Here is a 19,470-nt window from a genome sequence, read left to right as displayed (position 1 = left end):
ATTTTATCTTTCATATATTTTGTTTCTCTCCCTAACGCAGCCAAATAAACCAGATATTGTTTTGCATGATGGCAAAAATGACATATCATTAGGTAGCAAAGTGTTATTTCGGTGTTAAAAAAAGTATTTTTCATGAAAAAGCTTTACAATTCCAACATTCCCACAAAACACAATGTACTGTTTAAATGTTTCACAATTTTCAGTTGAAACAAGCTTGATAAAAGAAATGGATAGATGCCTTGCAGTGTTTCCATTAATGGAGAGAGCATTCATCACACCGCATGTCTAGCTTTTATACTGGGAGTCTGTAATGAATGAGAGTGAATCTGAGTAATGCCCTGTATTGGTGGTAATAGATGGGTTTTGTTGCACTCGTCAAGCCTTGTTTGTGAAGCCTCTTTTGAAAGCCCTGACAATAGAGAAGCATTTAGCCGCGCAAATAACAAAAGATCCACGGTGAACCATTCCTGGGAGATGTTGTTATTATTAGTCCTCATTTCTTCAGCACAGCAATGCAGGCATTAGAATATAGAAAGGTAAAGCACACTGGGACCCTTATTCCTCTTTTCAGGACTTGATTGACATGGCAATGTCCTATAGGGGCTCTTCTTTAAAATTCCATGACCATCTGACGTGAAACCATGTGTGAGATTGCCTTGTTATCACTGATCTCAGACCTATATTTCCCCACCTCTGCCCCCCTGTCCTCTCATCACCTCTCTTCTGCTCTTCGGAGCTCAAACCATGTGGAGAGGGGTGATAAATGCCCAGATTTCCAAAGCGTGGTTGCTGGAGGTCCTGTTTGTCTTTTGGCTCAATTGCTTCATACTACACAGCACACACGCACACACACGCACACACACACACACACACACACACACACACACACACACACACACACACACTAAAATGCACTCATGCACACACACATACACGCACAAAAACGCACGCACACACACACTCAGAATAAATCAGCTCACCTTGAGTCTTGAAAAATTGCATAATGACTTTCAACTTTAAGAAATGAAATTTTATACTTTTTTTTGCTGAGTCATCTGTGTTTTTCAAAAGTTTGAAATGATCGTGCCTTTAATTTTTTTTTATATTTTATTTAGGTTTTCCTGTTTTTGGTAAACTGTGCTGCTATAACCTATATTTCTAATGTACTGAGCAGTTAAAAAGTAAAAGAAATGATATCAGATGCAGCATGGAACAGGCATGTGGTTGCATTTATGTAATAAGTCATTTCAGCACCATGGACAGCACTGCACAGCAAAGCCTGTCAGGAGAACCAGAGAAACGGGGTTGAAAATGTTTACCTATGGTTAAGTCATGCTGTCCCTTGACTTAATTACTGTTTCGAGGGAAGAAATCAATCTTTAAGTTGCCTGAGGCTTTTATCATTAAGAATTTTTTCCCCCACTTTTTGAAATGATGAATTATTTGCTCAACAGGAAAATTAATGTTCTGCCCTTACTGACTTCTATTTGTAGTTTTAGATTTACTTTGTGAGCAAAACACAATTTGCCTCTCCATTTAAGGCAACACAATGTGCTGTTTTATTCAGCTATTGTTTGTTACACAAATCATACTGCATATTAATAGCCTTTTTTTTTTACGTCTCACAGCTGCTTATCATATCATAAAGCTCCCCGCCCAACCTGCTACCAGCGTTTTAATTTGACAGCGAAGCTTGACAAGCAGTGTGTTACCTGTTGTGTGTGCCTACCCTGGTCGTGCCTTCATCCTGATTCCATCCAGCCACCCTTCTGCTGCCGAGGAGGCTGCTTATGAAGGATTAGACATTGTTTCCCTGACAGTCAGGCCTCCCATCCCAGCCCTCTGATTGGCAGACATAATCCCCCAATTCACCAAGCCTTCGTTACCTCGTCTCTGGAATACGCCATGGTCCACTGCCTTCCCCTAGAAACGGGAGGGCTTGATAAGGGCCTGCCGGCTGCATTGCATTAAGCTACGAAAATATGAATTTGGAAATGCAATCGATTCAGGGCATCGTTTGAATAGAATGGAATGCAATTCAGAGTGGATATATTGAGTACATGGAGGTGTAATATTGGTAGGGAGGTGGGGGGCTGTCAGGCTGGCAAGGACAGGGTACTTGTGCGCAGTGACAAGCGCATCGTGGTGACAGGCTCTGTCAAGTGGCCATAATGGCATGCTGTCATTTTCATAGGAAGACAGCAGTGTTTAGTTTCTGTAGATGGTTTCTCTGTAACATGAAAAAAATACATGTGACCCACTATTAGAACTGAGGTTAAAAAGATTTTTGTATATATATATTTACTGTGTGCATACATACGATGAATGGTTACTGCGTTATAATTTGGACATGTTACTTTATCTCATAAATGAGTTCATAGGCAGCATATTAAGCCACCAAGTTCTCTCATTATGCAGCTGCAGGAATATCCTGAAGTGTTTTTTCCTTCCCCTTAGTGGCACTTTAAAAACCTGAATAGCACCTTTGTTTCTGTATTTAACAATAAACTTTGATTTCCATTTTTTTTAGTATTTGTGATGTCATCCTTTTGCATACAAACAGGATAATTTTGAATTCATGAAGCATTAAAGGGTAATTGCCTATTATGAGTTGGACAAGCGTTTTTGTGATTATCATCTTGGCAGTAATTGTATATATTCTGCAAAGACTTCCCTCTTGACAGGCAGGAATGAATAAGTCGGATGTTTGAATAGAGTGTCGCCTCTTTACTCACCCTACCTATATAGTCTGCTTTTAATATGGGATAGCAGCCCAGCGCATCTGGGTATCACTGTCATTGTATTAGCCAGCTGATCCCTGACATCAGTTTATGAGTCTGTAATCTTCTGTCTCACACAATAGCAGAATGAACCATTTAACCCCATCGGGAGGGGGAGTTGTGATACAGGAGAGAAAACAAAACACAGTGCGACTATAAAGAAGACTCGTCTTGCCAGCTACAGACTCTAAGCTCGCTCGACTTGCTCTGGTTTAGGAGAAGAGGCCTATACCCCTCCCCCCATCCTTTTCCATCTTTGTCTCTCGAGCGAATTCAATTTTGTCTTCTCCAAATGACGGCTAAAATGCAGACAATCTTATCAGTGGCTGTGCAAGCAGTGAGGGATGTGATTGAAACACCCCTGAAGTATTTTCAATGCAGGCAAACCTTCCAGGATTCTTAATTGTGTGTTTTTCTTTCTTTTTTGTTTTTTTTCTCAGTCAAACGCACACTCTCGCATACCGTACACAAACGCTCCAACATGACCGCACCTTCCCCACCTAGATCTTCAGCAGCTTGCTCCTCACCCAGTTGTTACGCTACACTGCAGCTCAGGATAATAATGCTCCATGACAGATGATCATGGCTTTAAAGGAGAGGATTTAGTGTTTTCTCTTGTTTATTTATTTTTGCTAAAATACAATTTAAAAATAGCAACAGAATTACCAAGAGTGGCAAAAATTATTTTTTGCAGGATTGCTGTTTATTTAATCAAAAATGTGCAGCAAAAACTAATATTTCTACACACAGAAGTAGTCTGTTTTCCTTCGTAGGGCTTGTCGTCTGCAATGGCTGAGTCTCTGTCTGTCTCTCTCTAGTCATACATGGAGGACCACTTGAAGAACAAGAACCGTCTGGAGCGGGAGTGGGAGGCGCTGTGCTCCTACCAGGCAGAGCCCAGCGCCTGCAGCGTGGGCCAAGGCGAGCAGAACTCCAAGAGGAACCGCTCTGAAGCCGTAGTCGTATGTGAGTCCATTCAGATAGCTGTGGTGGTTTTTTTTTTGCTTTTTTTAATGTGCAGAAATGTCCCCATGATTTACAGGATTGGAGCAAGCCTTGTAGTTGTTGATATATTTTCGAGCAGATGCTTCAAAGTAGAACATAAAACAAGTCATGTAAAGATGCCAAAACAGCCCTGGTGAAAATGTGCTTCCAAAATGAAAAAATAATCACTGTTAACATAAAATATGTTTTTAAATTAATTTAGCAAAGATCCCTGCCATGTGGTGGGGAATTTTTCCATTTTGCCTGTCTACTTTTTTCTTTTGCAGAATGTTGTCTAAAGCAAAAGGGCATTGGCACCATTATTTATTAGGAAAGAGGGGCTTATCAGAGTTTAAAGTAACAATGAAGTCTTTAGTACAAGTTCCGTACATTACATTAAGCAATTTAAATATACAAAGATTAAAACTTGAATTTAACTCTTGGGGTGTTTGGCCATAAATGTTTTTTCATAATATCTATCCAAAACATCTAACAGCTGTTTGAAGCCAATAAAGTTCCATATGTACAATTAAATGTATTTAATAGGACTGTACTCTGATACTTTAGGTAATTAGTGCTGCACTGCAGCAGATAGACAAATCTAATCTTTTACTGCATCATCACTTTCCGTCTTGTACATTACTCCATATATCATCAGGATGTGCATATTAAAGTCACTTTTGCATTGTTTTTCTTTTAAACCAAATCAGCTGAAGGCATTAAACTTATAGTCCAGAACCTCTTCAGGCAGTGAGAGCGGCAACACAAACACTGTCAACTCCTGTTTATGATGAATGCACGTTTAAAGCCCCGTCTGTCCGCACCATCCATCACTTCCTGCTGCAGCCCTCCATCCCTCATCTTATGTGATAGACCTGACAAACCTGACCGTAGCCTAGTTGTTGTAACCTGCTCTGTAGCTACAGTTCTTCATCTCCACGACTCTGACAAGGTGCCCAGGCTGATACAGTATAAAAAGCATCGCTACAGATGGGTCGCAGGGTGACCGTGGTGTAGTAGGTGCCGTTGGCCGCCCTCCAGCCAGAGTGTTGCCAGCTCCAAAGTGTCCCTGGGCAGGATGCTGAGTCCTGCATCGCCTCCATTGGTCCCAAGTCCAGATAAATTGGTTGGGGGAGGTTAGATGAAATCAACCCCTCATTAATCAACATTCATAAAGTGCAAAAAATACACATGCATCATCTTTGTAATTATCATATTTGTAATGCAAAGTTATTACATTAGAAAATAGTTGCAGCTGCATAATGTAAAGAAGGATGCCTTTAAAAAATTAGTACATAATAGGATACGATAACATGATTTGTTAGAAAGTTCTGAAGAAGAGGGTTTTATTCATTGGACTGGTTTCACGAGGGACGAGTTATGTCTTCTTCTAGAGAAGGAACTCAATTCTTTTAATATGACTTCATTAATCCCTGGAGGGTGATGCTATTCGAAAACATGTATTATATATGTGAAACATGGACAATACTGACTGATATAAAATGCAAACTACAACATGGCCGATGCAGGATAAAATATGTCTTTGTGTATTATTGCGCAATGGGTACATGTCTATCTTTTAATGACTGTACAGTGAATTGAAATGTACCTAGCTTACTTTCACTGTTTTGTGTCATCTAATGTTTCTTTTCAAATTTGGGTACCAAATTTATAGTACAAAAAAAACACAAAAAATGACAGGTTTAAAAACCTGTTACAATGGAAATTAAAAAGATATTTTTCTGCCTGTGTTGGTTGGTTCTGATCAGCACTATGTGATTGGCAGAGATTCTTATGCTTGCACTGGTTACCTAAAGTTGATCAAAGGTGTTGTTTGATCTGTTGTTTTCAAAAAAAACTTTTGAGATGTTAAAGGGGAGTTTTTCCTTTCCACAGTCGCCTGGTGCTTGCTCAGGATGTGGCGATTGTATCAAAGAAATGTTTTAATGCAATGTGTTGGTTTCATTAGCGAAGCAATAATTATAATTGTCATTTTATCTGCTTTGTATTAATTGTACTTCCTTGGAACGACTGTATTGTTGGAAGTGCCTTGAGGTGACATTTGTCATGATTTGGCAATATGTAACTAAAGCTGAATTGAATGGATTAGATGTGGTAAATATTTCCCATGGTCTTACAGAATATGTTTAATACCAGAAATTATGGCAGAAAAACAGACTTTTTTCAAAGAAATGATTGGCACATTGTACAGGTTTAGATGTTCCAAAAACCTCCTGCGTTATTTCCAGCGACCAGCAGAGGGCGACTCATCAGGCCTCAGAGCAAAGTCCAATCGTAGTAGGTCCTGCTCATTCTCATCTGATTTGTTACATCACTAAACACTTTCATAGTGAACTAATGATCACTAGTTTTAAACACAATGATGCATTGATGACAATAAAGTAAGGCCTACTTAATTGCGGAGTGATTACGCAATTGGCAGATTTCAATTGTAACCAAAATGGTTGTCCATAGACGACTGGATGACACTGAAAGGGTATCGTTCATAGTCTCTGGACACATATAGCACATGCTGGACACATATAGTGTCACATGCACCAATCAGGACGGCTGCTGGGTCACCTGTCAATCAGATCTTACCGCACTCACACATTTTTCTTAAACTTGTCAAAAATACTACTTTAACATGTTTATTTTCTTTGGGTTCACTTTATTTATCCATGGCTGCACAAAAAGATGTTGAGCCAAGTTTTCATGAGGTTTGATTTGAATGGAAGGCTCTTGAGGAGGAAGTGGGTACACGTCCAATGGACGCGTTAATCTTTCAGAAGTTTCATGTGTTTAACTAAAATAGGTTTTAGAGATTACAACTCTACTTGGAGCGCTCTTCGCTGAAGGTGAAGTGTTGGGGTTCAGGGAGTCAGTTCCTGTAATTTTATATTCTTCAGATGCAGCTTTAAAAATCTGTTGTTATTGTGCAGGGAAATATGAAAAGATGAATTATGCATCTCCATTACAGATGATCATTCCAGGATCACCTTGAAAGCAGAGAATAACCACGGCAACTCGGATTACATCAACGCTAGTGCAATAGTGAGTATTATTCATTTATTATGGCTTCATACTTTGATTAATAATTATCCACACATTCTGACTCTTTCTTGTATCTGCATCCCCTGTTGTTGGATTTGACTTGTCACTGATCCGCGACTGTTTTTGGAACCTCTGTGGTTTTGGATTGTCATTTAGCATAACACCCTTCTACTGCAGATACCCTGTTTTCACCTACATTAAAAAGAATACTACATTTTTTTTGAATAATCAAATCTATCCTCTTGCAAATCCAGAAAGACCTTAGCATTTTTTTTTTTTTTTTTCTGTGTGTGTGCCTCTGTATTTTTTCCCAAAACATTGTAAGTCATGATTTCCCCTGAGGCTGCTGAAAAGGGATTCCATCAAAGGGAACAGGAAGCTATGCATTTCAAATACAGTGCCAAAATTTTCTGAGGAGACAGATGAGGGGGGTACATGCAGCTGCTTGGAAAGCCTATTACTCTCCAGAAACAAACAACGGAGACTTTCAGATGCTCTATTTATTCCTCCTGTTTATGTAATGGCATATTCATACAGCACTGTAGTGTAAGTTTAAGTCAAATTTACCATTTCAACGGGAACAAAAAATAATAGTTATTCAATCCTGTTTAGCAGAGAATCTGTTCAGAAAAGGCACAGAGTGAAAAAGTTCCCCAAGACTGTTTTTGGGGTGGTTTAAAGTGGAAATCCAAGCGGATGTTGGAGATGGGTGAAGTAATGGCAGATGCAGCGGTGTGTGGATAAAAGGACGGTAATTACACCACAAATGGGACCCCTGTCTGAGCCCAACAAAACTGTGATAATTATGTCTGTCAATGTGGCCTCTTCCTCCTCATTAGCTCCAGGGGCAGCAGCCTACGAGTAAATAATCTGCTACTGCTTTCTGGAAAATCTGAGGTCACAGAGGCGAAAGGAAGGAGCGACGAGCGCTCCCCTGCGAAGCACAGGAGGACATCCGCGCTGGGGGGGAGAGAAAAAAAGCCTGGATAATGGCAAATGCTTGACCACAGTTGAGGCAGGAGCTCCCAGATGTACAGCGTTATTAACGTGAGGAATGGCTTGAAGGAATGTGCTGTGACACAAACGGTGGTCAAAGCCTGCTCGTCTTTGTCTTGTCTGGCTTTTACAAAGGCTGCACAGCTCTTCCATTTCCCACGTGTTCTCCACGGTTTCGTCTCGGATTATCTACGATGAGCTCAAGCAGAAACACAGGATCAGACTCCCGCACCGCAGCAAGGTGCTGAAACTTTAGGTGTCGCTCCAGACGAAGAGATTTGCGTCAGGTATTCCAGTGCAAGTTATTTAGCTTGGAGACAAAGAGCAGGGTTTTTTTTTTTCTGCTATTCTGATTTGGTTGTAGCCTGTGTTCTTCCTACAAAGGCAAAGGAAGGACAGCTGAAATGCAGGACTGCTCTTTCATGTCTGCGCTTTAGTATTCATGCAGAGATGTCAGCAAGCAGCTACAGCACGTCTGCGTCCTTGAGATTGGCTACAGGAAGTGGCTACCATTTGGCATTGCCTTTTTATTTCTGTGTGGGGATTTTTTTTTTTTTTTTTTTTTTTATCCAGCCCATGCGTGAAATTTCAGCACAGAACAAGAAATGAAAAGCTGAACAATGCAGTTATGGATAATTGAAGTTTAACACCTGATACTGAACACAGTTTTTCATTTTTTCCGAAGAAGGGCTGTCCAATTCGGGACATTCTTAGTCACTTCTGGTCCTTACAATTTTTTTTTTTATATTAACAATACCCCAGGATGAAAAATAAGAACTGGACAAAGATAACTTGACAAATTCAAGTAAGAGCTTCACCGAAAATATTACAAAACTAATGCCGGCATCCAAAAGTGCACATCCCATTAAAATAAGAACAATACTTTACACTTTTCTATTTTGGAAAAAAAAGATCTATATGATTTTTTTTGTTTTGTTTTAAAAAGCTACATTTGATCAACTAACATACAGAAAACGAGAAAGAAAACAGGCTTGAGATTGAAAAAAACTGAGTTATAATTGATTTTTTTTTTAGCTAAAGCTGTAATTTTTGGTTTTATCAGTCTTTTGAAGCATTAAGAATTAATCATGTTTTTCAGGATATTGTACATGAAGGGAGAAAAGTATTATGGTAATATTAAAGCCATGAGAAAATGCTCAGTAATTATTTTCCTTTTTAAGGGCGAGTGTCGAGGTCCATGAGCGAGACAGATTACTTTAAGACGCACACAAAGACGTCAAATGAAAAACTAGTTATTTAAGGCTATTTAAAGTGTCCTTGACAAGTTGTTTCTCAGAATCAAGTCCATACAAATAAAAAAGCCTTTCAGTGAGCGGCTTTCTTCCTTTGTGCTCAGAAATCTCAAATAAGTCCTTCTCATATATACAGAAAGAAAGAAAAAAGCTTTATTTTAAATGAGTTTTACTGTGTTTTTTCATAATTTAAGACTTTTTCTGAAATGCCTAACCTTTAAAACCCCGTACTTACAAAAATTAAACAGTGTTTCTTTTAGTTTAATGCAACAAGTCTGTATCATTACTCGTATCTTTGTACCTCCAATAGTACATCAACATGCTTCCAGAGGTGCATCTTTCACCGCCGGATGAGAATTCATTCAGTAGACCGTGCTCGCTGATTAAGGGGTGGGAGCAATGGCTCAGCCAACACCTAATCGATCAAATCTCAATTACGTGCCTATAATCCAGTATCCCGTGCCATCACGTCCCACCTCAACATTCAGCTCCCTCGTGTTTTCTCCCCAACCCCTGCCACTATATTAGCCATTTCACTGAGTCCTAGAGACAGAGATAAAGCACATGTTGGTATAAACACATCGCATGAAGTTAAAGTTGGTGATTAATAGGCATGTTGAGTTATGAAGCATTTCTGTTGTTATTCATTGTGCCTGTTTGCTTTATTTTGCTAAATGAAGAGCAAATGCAGCCAAGATTGTGTAAATGTGATGTCCTCAGACACTGATGTCTTCAAATAAACGTACAACTTTAACATGTTTTTCAGTTTCAGCAACACAAAGACTTTTCAATAAATCTCCTTTCAGTTTTTCATCCAGATGGAGCCAGACTGCATGTTTACATCCACGAATCTTTGCCCAAATACCATGTCACGCTCTCGTTTCTTCTCCCCCAGATGGACCACGACCCTCGCAACCCGACTTACATCGCGTCTCAGGGCCCGCTGGCGTCCACCGTGGCAGACTTGTGGCAGGTACGACCCCGTGCAGCGGCGCTACGGTGCTACGGTGTGTGTGACCCAGTGGTGTTTGTTTTTGATTCTCGTGCTAGAAGGGAGCGTCCAGATTAAGGAGGATCAATGAGGCAATGAAGCAGAAGTAATGGGTGCCTGAGCACAGACGTTTGGTGTGACTTACCCTTTACCAAGGATATCATTACACCTCTGCTGGTTGCAGAACTTCCTTCAGCCATCCAGCTCTGTCCGGTCTCGAAGGGATAGCTTTCTGTACATTTAAGAAAATTATTCATAGCATGGTGTAAATCGTGCCAGTAAAGAAAGAAAACAGCCTATTTTGTACATTGTAGTCAGTACAGTAGTCCTTCATGTCATCTAAAGAAATGTCACAGCTGCATTTCCAATAGTAGAAAAAAGGTATAACCATACATTTACAGGATGCTTGTGTGCATTGCTCAAAAACTCATGTAAAGCTTCTAGATGAGAAGAACAGGCTGATAATGGTGCTCCCACTGCTCCATCCCATCAATAAACCAGTGTCACTGGCTGTATACGTACAGCAGGCCTCCAGCTTTTGGTTTCATGTAGACGTCTAATCCTACACGCCCTCAGGAGGTCTAAAGCTATTCATAATGATGCTTATATTTGTATTTCTTCTCATACACATTTGCATTCCTTCCCATGGCTATACATGCCAAAGCACCCCGCCATCAATTACTTGGTACAGGCTATTGTAAAACATGTCAACTTGCATGGAAGTGTTACTTAAATGATGCATAGTTGCCAAATGGCACTCTTCTGTGTTAATAGGACAGCGCTGTAGTAATTAGTGGGCCCATCTCCTCCATATGGTGGAGTAACTCCAGCTAGCCGTGACCGGGGTGTGGAAGTGCGAGGCATAAATCCCGCAGACCAGCTGGCCCTGCACTCTGCATCATACACCGAACGGATACTCGTTTTGAACCATTATGATAGTGCTGACGTTGTGTTTGTGAGTGGCCTGTGATTTGAGGAGGGCGGCGCAGCCAAGCTCAGCGCTCTCGTCCTGCACACCAAAGGGGATTTAGTTGCAATATGGTGTTCAAATTAATCAAAGAAAACCCTCATCGGCACGTCAGCGTAACTAGGAATTAAGTAGTTCATCCTTTTGTTTATGTGCTGGTGTCTACGTTTTGTCTGATCCAGGTGAATAAACATATTTATTAATTACTGAAGTCAGCTATTAAGCAGTGACCTTAACTCTAATGACTTTTTCAATTATGCACAGATGATGGAGCATTAGATACAGCTTGACTGACAGATTTAACATCACTTTGGTTTGAGGTGGCGGCCATTCATTATTCACCATGGTCAACCTTGGATTGTGGCTAGAAAGAAGGGAAAAGAAAAAGAAAACACACCCTTTACCCCATTAAAAGTAAACAAACAGGGGAAACACTGGCACTCTCATGCAAATGGCCTGTGCAGGAGGCAAATCTTTCTGCTCTCTCCTATCTAATCCTCACCGGCCCCAGGCAGTGCTCTGAAAGGCAGCTCAACTCTAATCCTCCTCTCCTCATTCCTCCATCCCCTCATCCTTTACTCCTCCATCCGTCTCCCCTCTATTACCTTAGCTTGCCTGGGCCTTTGTGCTCGCATCTTCTCAGGATTCGCGGCCAATTTGCATGAGTTTGCAGAGCAAAAACTCCTGCCACTCTCAGCTCTAACCGTTAACTGGCAGGGTTTTTCTCAGTTGAAATGGCACGTAAGATTTTTCTTCTTTTTTTTTTTTTAACCACACTACCTGCAAATATTTGTTAAATTATACACAACTAAATAGATAATATTACCTCACATTATCACCTTGCCTAATCTCATCACAACCTGGCACAGTTGGCACAGTTGGCGTGTAATGTGTCCACTGGGCCGGATCACAGAAGCTTGTGATTAGTGTATCGTCAAGGCCATTGTGTTTTTATAGCAATCATAAAACCTGCGTTTCCTCCTCATTTTCCTAATGGCTGCCGTGGGCCTGTATTTCTTCCCAAGGACACATTAGATTGTGATAAGATGAAATGGAGCAGCAGCGCAGTAGATGTTGTGATGTCGCTCAGAGGGCGGCACATGAGGCGCCCTCCTGCTGCTCCACCCAACATTTATCATTTGTCACACACTGAGAGGTGACATTTATTCATACTTCCTGCACGAAGATCAAGAAATCAATTTCCTCTCTAACACAATTCTTCACCGCAATATGCTGCTCCCCATGACTTAGTTCAGCTACATATTAGAGCTATTTGAATGTCACACGGGAACACATGAGGGGGGGTATGACGTCTCCGGATGTGTGAGGTGGATATCTCTTTTCCGCCATGCAGATGGTGTGGGAGAGCGGCTGCGTTGTCATCGTCATGCTGACGCCGTTGTCTGAAAATGGAGTGAAGCAGTGTCACCACTACTGGCCTGACGAAGGATCAGACGTCTACCACATTTATGAGGTACGTCAGGAAGAAGGGAACTTCTCCACAATCAATGCACCTGGACTGAAACAAAACTAAGATATGCTTCTGTTTGGATTTGATTGGCTCCACCTGATTGGATCCACAGGTAAAGGACTGAGCAGAAGCATCTTCAGCTTCACCATTCATGATCTCCACAGTTGCTTTAGTACTTTGACTGTCTGTGTTTTTGTCAGAATCTCACATTTTCACAAAGACAGAGGGAATTTAATCAAGAATAAGTCAAAAAATATCAGGTGTCTCTCTGCAACAGGGAACAGCCACCATCAAAACCAACTTTTAAACCAGTTTATTAGGAGCTGAAGTGCTGCAAAATGTTCAAAATGCGATGGACAGGTCAGAGAAGAAAGCTTGGATTCTGGTTGAAACAGGAACTAAATGTGGACATCACACTTTCTTCAAAGTAAAACTATGAACCTGTCAAATATCAGATAAACTGCAGAGTTTCTCATATAAATGTTTTCACGCTGGTTTTATAAGTCCCTGGTTTAAAAAAAAAAATAAGAGCACTCCTTATTTGTAATCTCCAACCAAAACACTTTCAATATGACTGCACTGAAAACTTAAAAAAGGAAAAGCCACTTTAAAGCGTAACATGTATTATGGGAACACATCTTCTGATTTTGAACCAGGAATTCTGTTAAGGACACAAGTTTATAGACCCTAACAGGCTCGAAGGGTTTTTTTATTGTGTTTTATTTCAGCACTAAAACATGAGCACATTCATAGTAAACTAAATTATTCTCATATTCTTTGGAGTCAAACTAAGTTACGACTCATTTAGTCACAAAATAACTCTAATTTAGTACAAGAAAAGAAACTGTTACAGTACAGCAGGATGTCTCTTATCGCTGCTTCATTTCATCAACTTCTCTCAATGCAAATAGACTTTCCTGAAGCTAATCTTTATTCAGCAAGGCTACAATCCTCCAGAAAATAGTTTCTCTGTTAAATTATTTCCCCCTGGTGTACTTATATGCAGTCACTGTTACAACTGTACCAAATTCAATAAACTTTATCTCTTCCTTTGTGTTTTTTTGTCTATATTTAGGTCAATTTGGTGTCCGAGCACATCTGGTGTGAGGACTTTCTGGTGCGGAGCTTCTACCTGAAAAACCTGCAGACCAACGAGACGCGCACGGTCACCCAGTTCCACTTCCTGTCCTGGATGGACCGCGGGATTCCCACCTCCGCCAGGACCCTGTTAGACTTCCGCAGGTAGAGAGGAGATCCAGCCGGCTGCCTCTCAGCAGATCTCGGACAGATTTCCGCCTTCAAAACCGGCCTTTTAATCTGCGCTTGTTCTTAATAACCTCCCTTTATATTGTGCATTCTGTCAGCGCCTCTCTGGTCCGTCTCTCCTTCTTGCCCCCTCCCTTCTGCCGTTTGGTGTTTGAGAGAATGGTTGTTCTAAAAAGGACTGCGTTTTCTGTACCATCCCTTTCATCCCGGGCCGATCTCCCTCACCTCCCTCCAGCACATGTGATGCAGCAAATTAACAGCCCCGCACTGCCTGGCTTGGCTTGGGAAGAAAAGAACGAAAGAATTGAAAAAAAGAGAGAAAAAAAATCTACCTAATTCAAAAACCCAATTAAACCAGAGCTGTCTCACTAAAAACATGGGGGGGAAGAGGAAAGCCAGTGACTGAATAACCTCACTCTGTGCTCTACATAATGTCTTCTGGCAGAAGAGCAGCAGTGGCACCTCTGGGAAAACCCGGGAGGGATAGGAAAAGCCCTCCAAATGAGAATAAATACATCTGATTTGTGGGTGGAAGTGTGTCCCTCCGGTTTGTGAAGCAGATGAAAGATTGCATAGTGTTATTGTTTCATGCCTTTCTGACAGAGTTGGTGCTATTCTGCCAAATTAAGCTTCATGTAGCTTGCAGTCAGATATTTATTTAGTTGCGGTGTTTCAGCTATATCGCCCTGCCGTTGAGATCTCGCCAACAATTAGCCTGCCTGGATTTAGCTCCGTTAATGCTGTCCATCACCGGACATCAAAACCTCCGTGTTTAAGTGAGGTCTCAGATCCACGCGGTCTCCTCTAACACTCAGGCTTTTCATGGTTTCAGCCAAGTCGCTATTTTGCGGTTGCCAGTGTCATTTTTGTGATGTTGCAGCTAGTAATATGAGCCCAGTTGCATAGTCACAAAAGTGATCATTGGAAACTGTGTCTCCTCAGCCAGGCCTGTGCACACACCATCTTTTTTCTCAACCCCGACTCGCTGTCTCCCTCCCCCTCCTCTCACTGCTCCTTCCTCTGGCTTGCATGGGAACTACAACGATCTCTGTACGATGTCTGATTAAGGACCTTTTTTCTTATTTTTTCTCCTTTCTTAACTTAAGACCATCTCAAAATGTAAAGCATGTAAATCGAATGTAATAAATGATGAATTTTGATATGTTCGTATTGTAGCTCTGAAGGTTAGAAGACAGAGAAAACACCTTAAATGCAACATTTATGATAAAAATATCAATTCTTGATATTACATGTTGGGGAATATAAAAGCTTTTTTTTTTTAAATATAGCTAATAAGAATAACTTTACAACACATAATGATTACATAAAAACAGTACATGTGTTTCATATAATACAATATTGTCCATGAAAAGGTTTTTATTTTTTATTTTTGTTAGCTAAAAGGTTATAAATGCAGGAAAATAGAGATGCAAGAGGAAGCTCTGAGTGTAGTCAGTTTCCATGGCAACAGCGGGGTGTGAAAAGGCTTGTTGGCCTTCACCGTGCCTGTGGTGTAAAACATTCATAATTGGCCGAGGTTAACGCGTCGGCGGTCGACGATCACAACATCACACCATCGCGTCCATCACCCACACGTCACAATGATTTACTGTGACTGACATGATGCCCGGTTTATTTACGGCTTTCACTCCCTGCTCCGAATCAACTCACTGATTGACAGGAGGGAGCATCTCGCAGATTTGTGTTTGTTCCTTTGATTACTGCTGTCATTAATTCCATCCGGACCTCCGCGCTGAAGTCCCTCACCCGTCACATCTGTTGTGATTTAGCCAAAAGAAAAAGGATCGATCCCGTGTCCTAAGTTTGACTTTGGAACCTCTGTGAACTGAAGAAAATTGCCACTAAGCTTGCAGTAATATGATCTTTTCTTTTTTGTGTGTGTGTGTGTTTTCAGAAAGGTTAACAAGTGCTACCGGGGTCGATCTTGCCCGATAATTGTTCACTGCAGGCAAGTATAACATTTTGATTGCTGTGGCAGTAGCTGAATTGGGACGGCGTGTTTTTTGTCATGGCCTGTGTGTTAGAGTGGAGAGGCTGTTTATTTAAACCTGCTCAGTCCATTTACTCTGTCTGGGTCCACTGGAGCTGCTGCTTATTTCACTGACTGTTTCTTATGTAAATAACACGGCGCAAAGCTACTCAGCCAAAGACCCTTCCATTTCCCATTTGGTTGAGTTAGTTAACTGGCCTTGATTGGTTTGTATTAAACTCCAGGTATCTGTCTGACCACTTTTAATAGTCACATCCTGTTAAGTCATGCATGGGGCCGGTAAGCCTGCTCTCCCTCTGAGGGACTGAGTGTCTCGCAGTGGATTAATGAAGCTGTGGTGCTCAGGCAGCTCTCCTGTTTTATTGGCCTCGCCTTTATTAGAGAGATGTCCACGCCTTGTTTGCAATTAACATGCAGAGCCGTTGAATGGCCGGCGGGCACAAAGGGAGGCTTTTCATGGGGCTATCTCTGGAGTAATGGAAAAGCAAGGCTCTCAAAAAGCTGTTCTTGAACTGCCCCGGGCCTCTCAACCTCTCCTCTGCTCCTGAGGTGCATGCATTTAAAAGCTTTTGTCCCCAGCGTGCCTTAGAAACCACTCCCCTCTCTCCAATAGCCAGGCAGCTCTCCAGACCACACATGCACTTGTGCCCAAAGCTTTAACATGCTGACACTTATTGGAAATATTTACATCTGACTAGGTATAGGAAGAATATTAAAGATTGATAGTGCTTTTTTTTTTACTGTTTAAGTATTAAAATCATGTGAGGGTTTTATTTTGCCCATATGTAAGTGTGCATCAGTATGCATAGACTAATTTTTGTTTAAAGATACTCGACAGTCTCGCAGCAGATGCACATGTAAATGAGCAATTTGTTTCCTTCTAAGAGAAACACTCTGAGATTAAAGCGTCTCACGCTGCCACCTTAATGATCTCTGCCTCTCTGACTCTCTGCAGTGATGGAGCCGGCAGGAGTGGGACTTACATTCTGATTGACATGGTCCTCAATAGGATGGCTAAAGGTAACGATCAATGGCTTCCCCTTTCACGCTTTCTGCTTGAAGCGTTGCCACGGCAACGCAAAAGCCTCTCATTTTCCACCGAGAGTCTTGGGGATGCATTAGAGGGTGACTTTCCTGATGCCTGGAGAAGCGGCGAAGACAGAGGCAGACTAGATGTGGGGAGAGCAGAACAAAGGCGGAACGCAGAGAAGGGAAATGAAAAAAAAGAAACCTCTACCCACATTAGTAATTATCTTTTTAAGCAACCTTCACACCGTATTGACTTACATCAGCAGCTGCAACATAAATTTAGATTGCGCATGCATGGAAATGAAATGTTTAAAGGGAAAATGCATTAAACATTTGCGATTTGGTCCAGTAGTTTAAATCAATATTTAATATTTAATGCGAACATTGTGCTTATTTGATTAGATTTTTTTTTTCTTAATAGAAAAGTGTTGACAATTTTTCTCATTTCACACAATTTATACTCTAAATTGTGAACATTGTCAGCACGTTAGCAATGCTCAGGGTGCATTTCCCCCTCGTGTCCTGCAGTGCAGGCGGAGCCACAACCCAAAGTAACTCGGCGCCATTATGTGAATCTTAATGAGCTTTTATGAACAAGTAAGCTTGGATAGCTACGTTAAAACAATACCTGCGCCCTGCGTGTGTTTGCTGCTGCAGGGCAACCTATTGATTTTAGATGAATCTCTACTTTTGCAAAGCTTGAGAAAAATACTATCACTCTGAGTGGAAACCTAGTTAAATTTCTCTATTGAAATTCTTTTGAAATATCTGAGTTATAAACATCTATTGTTGCACTGGAGCGCCGTGGCTTAGCCTGCTCTTTGCCCTCTGACCTCTGACCTTTCCCCTCCCTCTCTGTGTGCCCTCCTCCGGCGATGCAACCCCATCAGAACTGGTTAAGAGAACGGCCGCCTCTGATGTAGAGCTTCCCTGTAAAACCGTAATAAGACTGACCCATCCGCACGGAGTTCAAGCAGTTCAGTGACGAATGCTCTGTTGTCCACGGTGATGAAAGCTGCCACTCTGTCTCTTTTTAACCTTTTGTTTCCTTCAGCTGGAACCAAATGCATGAAATGTACATAAGCACGCCCTCCAAAGCTTTTTTTCTTTGGTCAGAGAGCCTGTTCTCAGCTTAACTTTGGATTCTTGTGTGTCTAAGACATGAAAGTCTCCTCTGAGCTCTGGAGTACCTGAGTGCTAAGTCCAGCTGCACTAAATCCCGCTTTTTCTGCCGCTCACCCCCACACAAATTGGCTCTCCTGCTCGATCTCTTTTGCATCCTTTCTCTGCTTCGGTTTCAAAAACCATCTTAAGATTTCTCGGGTTCTTTGCACACCTCCCTCCTCTCTGCATCTCTGTCGTTTTCTCAAATGAGCAGTGTCTTGATAACCATAAATCTGAAAGCAGAACAGGATTTTCCAGATTAAGATCACAGATGTGCAGACGTGCAGTCACCATTCAGGCAACTGTTGCATGGGTTAATCATCAGAATGAGTGCTGCAAAGCTGCTGCATTTTCGTTTTAATTGTGAATTCTTACATTCACACACACACACACACACACACACACTCTCAGATCAGTTGTCATCTAAAGCAATTTCTATGCGCGATCCTCACAGAGAAGCCCCGATGTTGTGCTTTTTGAATGCATGAATGCACATTTCCCATACCTCCCCAAAAATATCCTCTTGCATATTTTATCAAGGAATGGGCCGTGGCCCCCATCCAAGTCTTTCGAGGGATGAATGTAATAATTTTCAATGGCTGCGCTGTTCCAAGGGGAGCCCGGTATGAAGAGAGATTGACAGATGTGAGCTGGATTACTCCGCTGCTTTGAACTCAGTCCAATTTTCGGTCTGTTGCAGGTGCTAAAGAGATTGATATTGCCGCTACCCTGGAGCACTTGAGAGACCAGAGAGCTGGCATGGTCCAGACAAAGGTAAGGTTCCCGGCTTTGAGTCAGAGGTGGGGGGTGGAAGGAGGATTTTTGGGGGATGGGGAGGGGAGGACGGGTTGCACTCATTCAGATGGACGATTGCTTCATGTGCACGGGATCAGGGGAAATTATGGTGTAATTGATAACTGCTTAAGGATTGTCTTGGAAAAAAGAAATCCACATTCATCACAGTACTCTGAGAGAAAGACCTGAAATCTCTCTGAATTATTATTATTACAGAATTCTAACATATCGGTAATGTACACGATGAGGCTCCAATTGGCTGTTTTTGCCTCTTATTGAGAGTGATTTTCTCAATTAACTGATAATCGCTTAGCTTAGTGCTTAAATGCTTACCAAAAACAAAAGATGTTCAAGATTTATTGGAGCTCTAAGTGATGGCTTCACATGGTATTTTTTGTCTCCGCAACACTCCAAGATTAAAAAAAAAAGTTATTTCTGTAATTAAATAAAACAAAGAAAAGAGAATGAAAGTAAATCAGTAAATCTTTGAAGGATTTATGTCTTAAAAAAACAAAATCAGTCATTTCACACAACTTATATCAGAGCAGGACCTCCACTTCACACCGTTTCAGAGATAAATGAGAGCTAAGAGGACCAAACGTATCCTCAAGTGAAACAGGCTCCTTTGTTTCTTTCTTGCATTTGAAAAGAATAATAACAACAATATGAATAATAATGATAAAGGCAAACCTCATGCAGCTGTGGGTGA

The 19,470-nt window shown here is 41.3% G+C and overlaps 1 protein-coding gene across 1 annotated transcript in view; it reads left to right on the top strand.

The window, feature by feature from the left end:
- Positions 1 to 19,470, top strand: part of ptprn2 (protein tyrosine phosphatase receptor type N2) — a 150,367-nt gene that overhangs the window by 128,217 nt on the left and 2,680 nt on the right. Inside the window, exons 14-21 of the mRNA XM_061713609.1 lie at positions 3,599 to 3,746; positions 6,745 to 6,818; positions 9,963 to 10,040; positions 12,380 to 12,499; positions 13,572 to 13,738; positions 15,678 to 15,731; positions 16,729 to 16,793; positions 18,667 to 18,740. Of these exons, the coding sequence (XP_061569593.1) occupies positions 3,599 to 3,746; positions 6,745 to 6,818; positions 9,963 to 10,040; positions 12,380 to 12,499; positions 13,572 to 13,738; positions 15,678 to 15,731; positions 16,729 to 16,793; positions 18,667 to 18,740 (780 nt within the window). The remainder of the gene's footprint in view (positions 1 to 3,598; positions 3,747 to 6,744; positions 6,819 to 9,962; positions 10,041 to 12,379; positions 12,500 to 13,571; positions 13,739 to 15,677; positions 15,732 to 16,728; positions 16,794 to 18,666; positions 18,741 to 19,470) is intronic.

The sequence above is a fragment of the Cololabis saira genome, chromosome 22 (genome assembly GCF_033807715.1).
Source record: "Cololabis saira isolate AMF1-May2022 chromosome 22, fColSai1.1, whole genome shotgun sequence".
In the NCBI taxonomy this organism is placed as follows: domain Eukaryota; kingdom Metazoa; phylum Chordata; class Actinopteri; order Beloniformes; family Belonidae; genus Cololabis; species Cololabis saira.
Note: the sequence above shows the minus strand (reverse complement) of the source record. Positions and strands in the feature narration are given on the sequence as shown.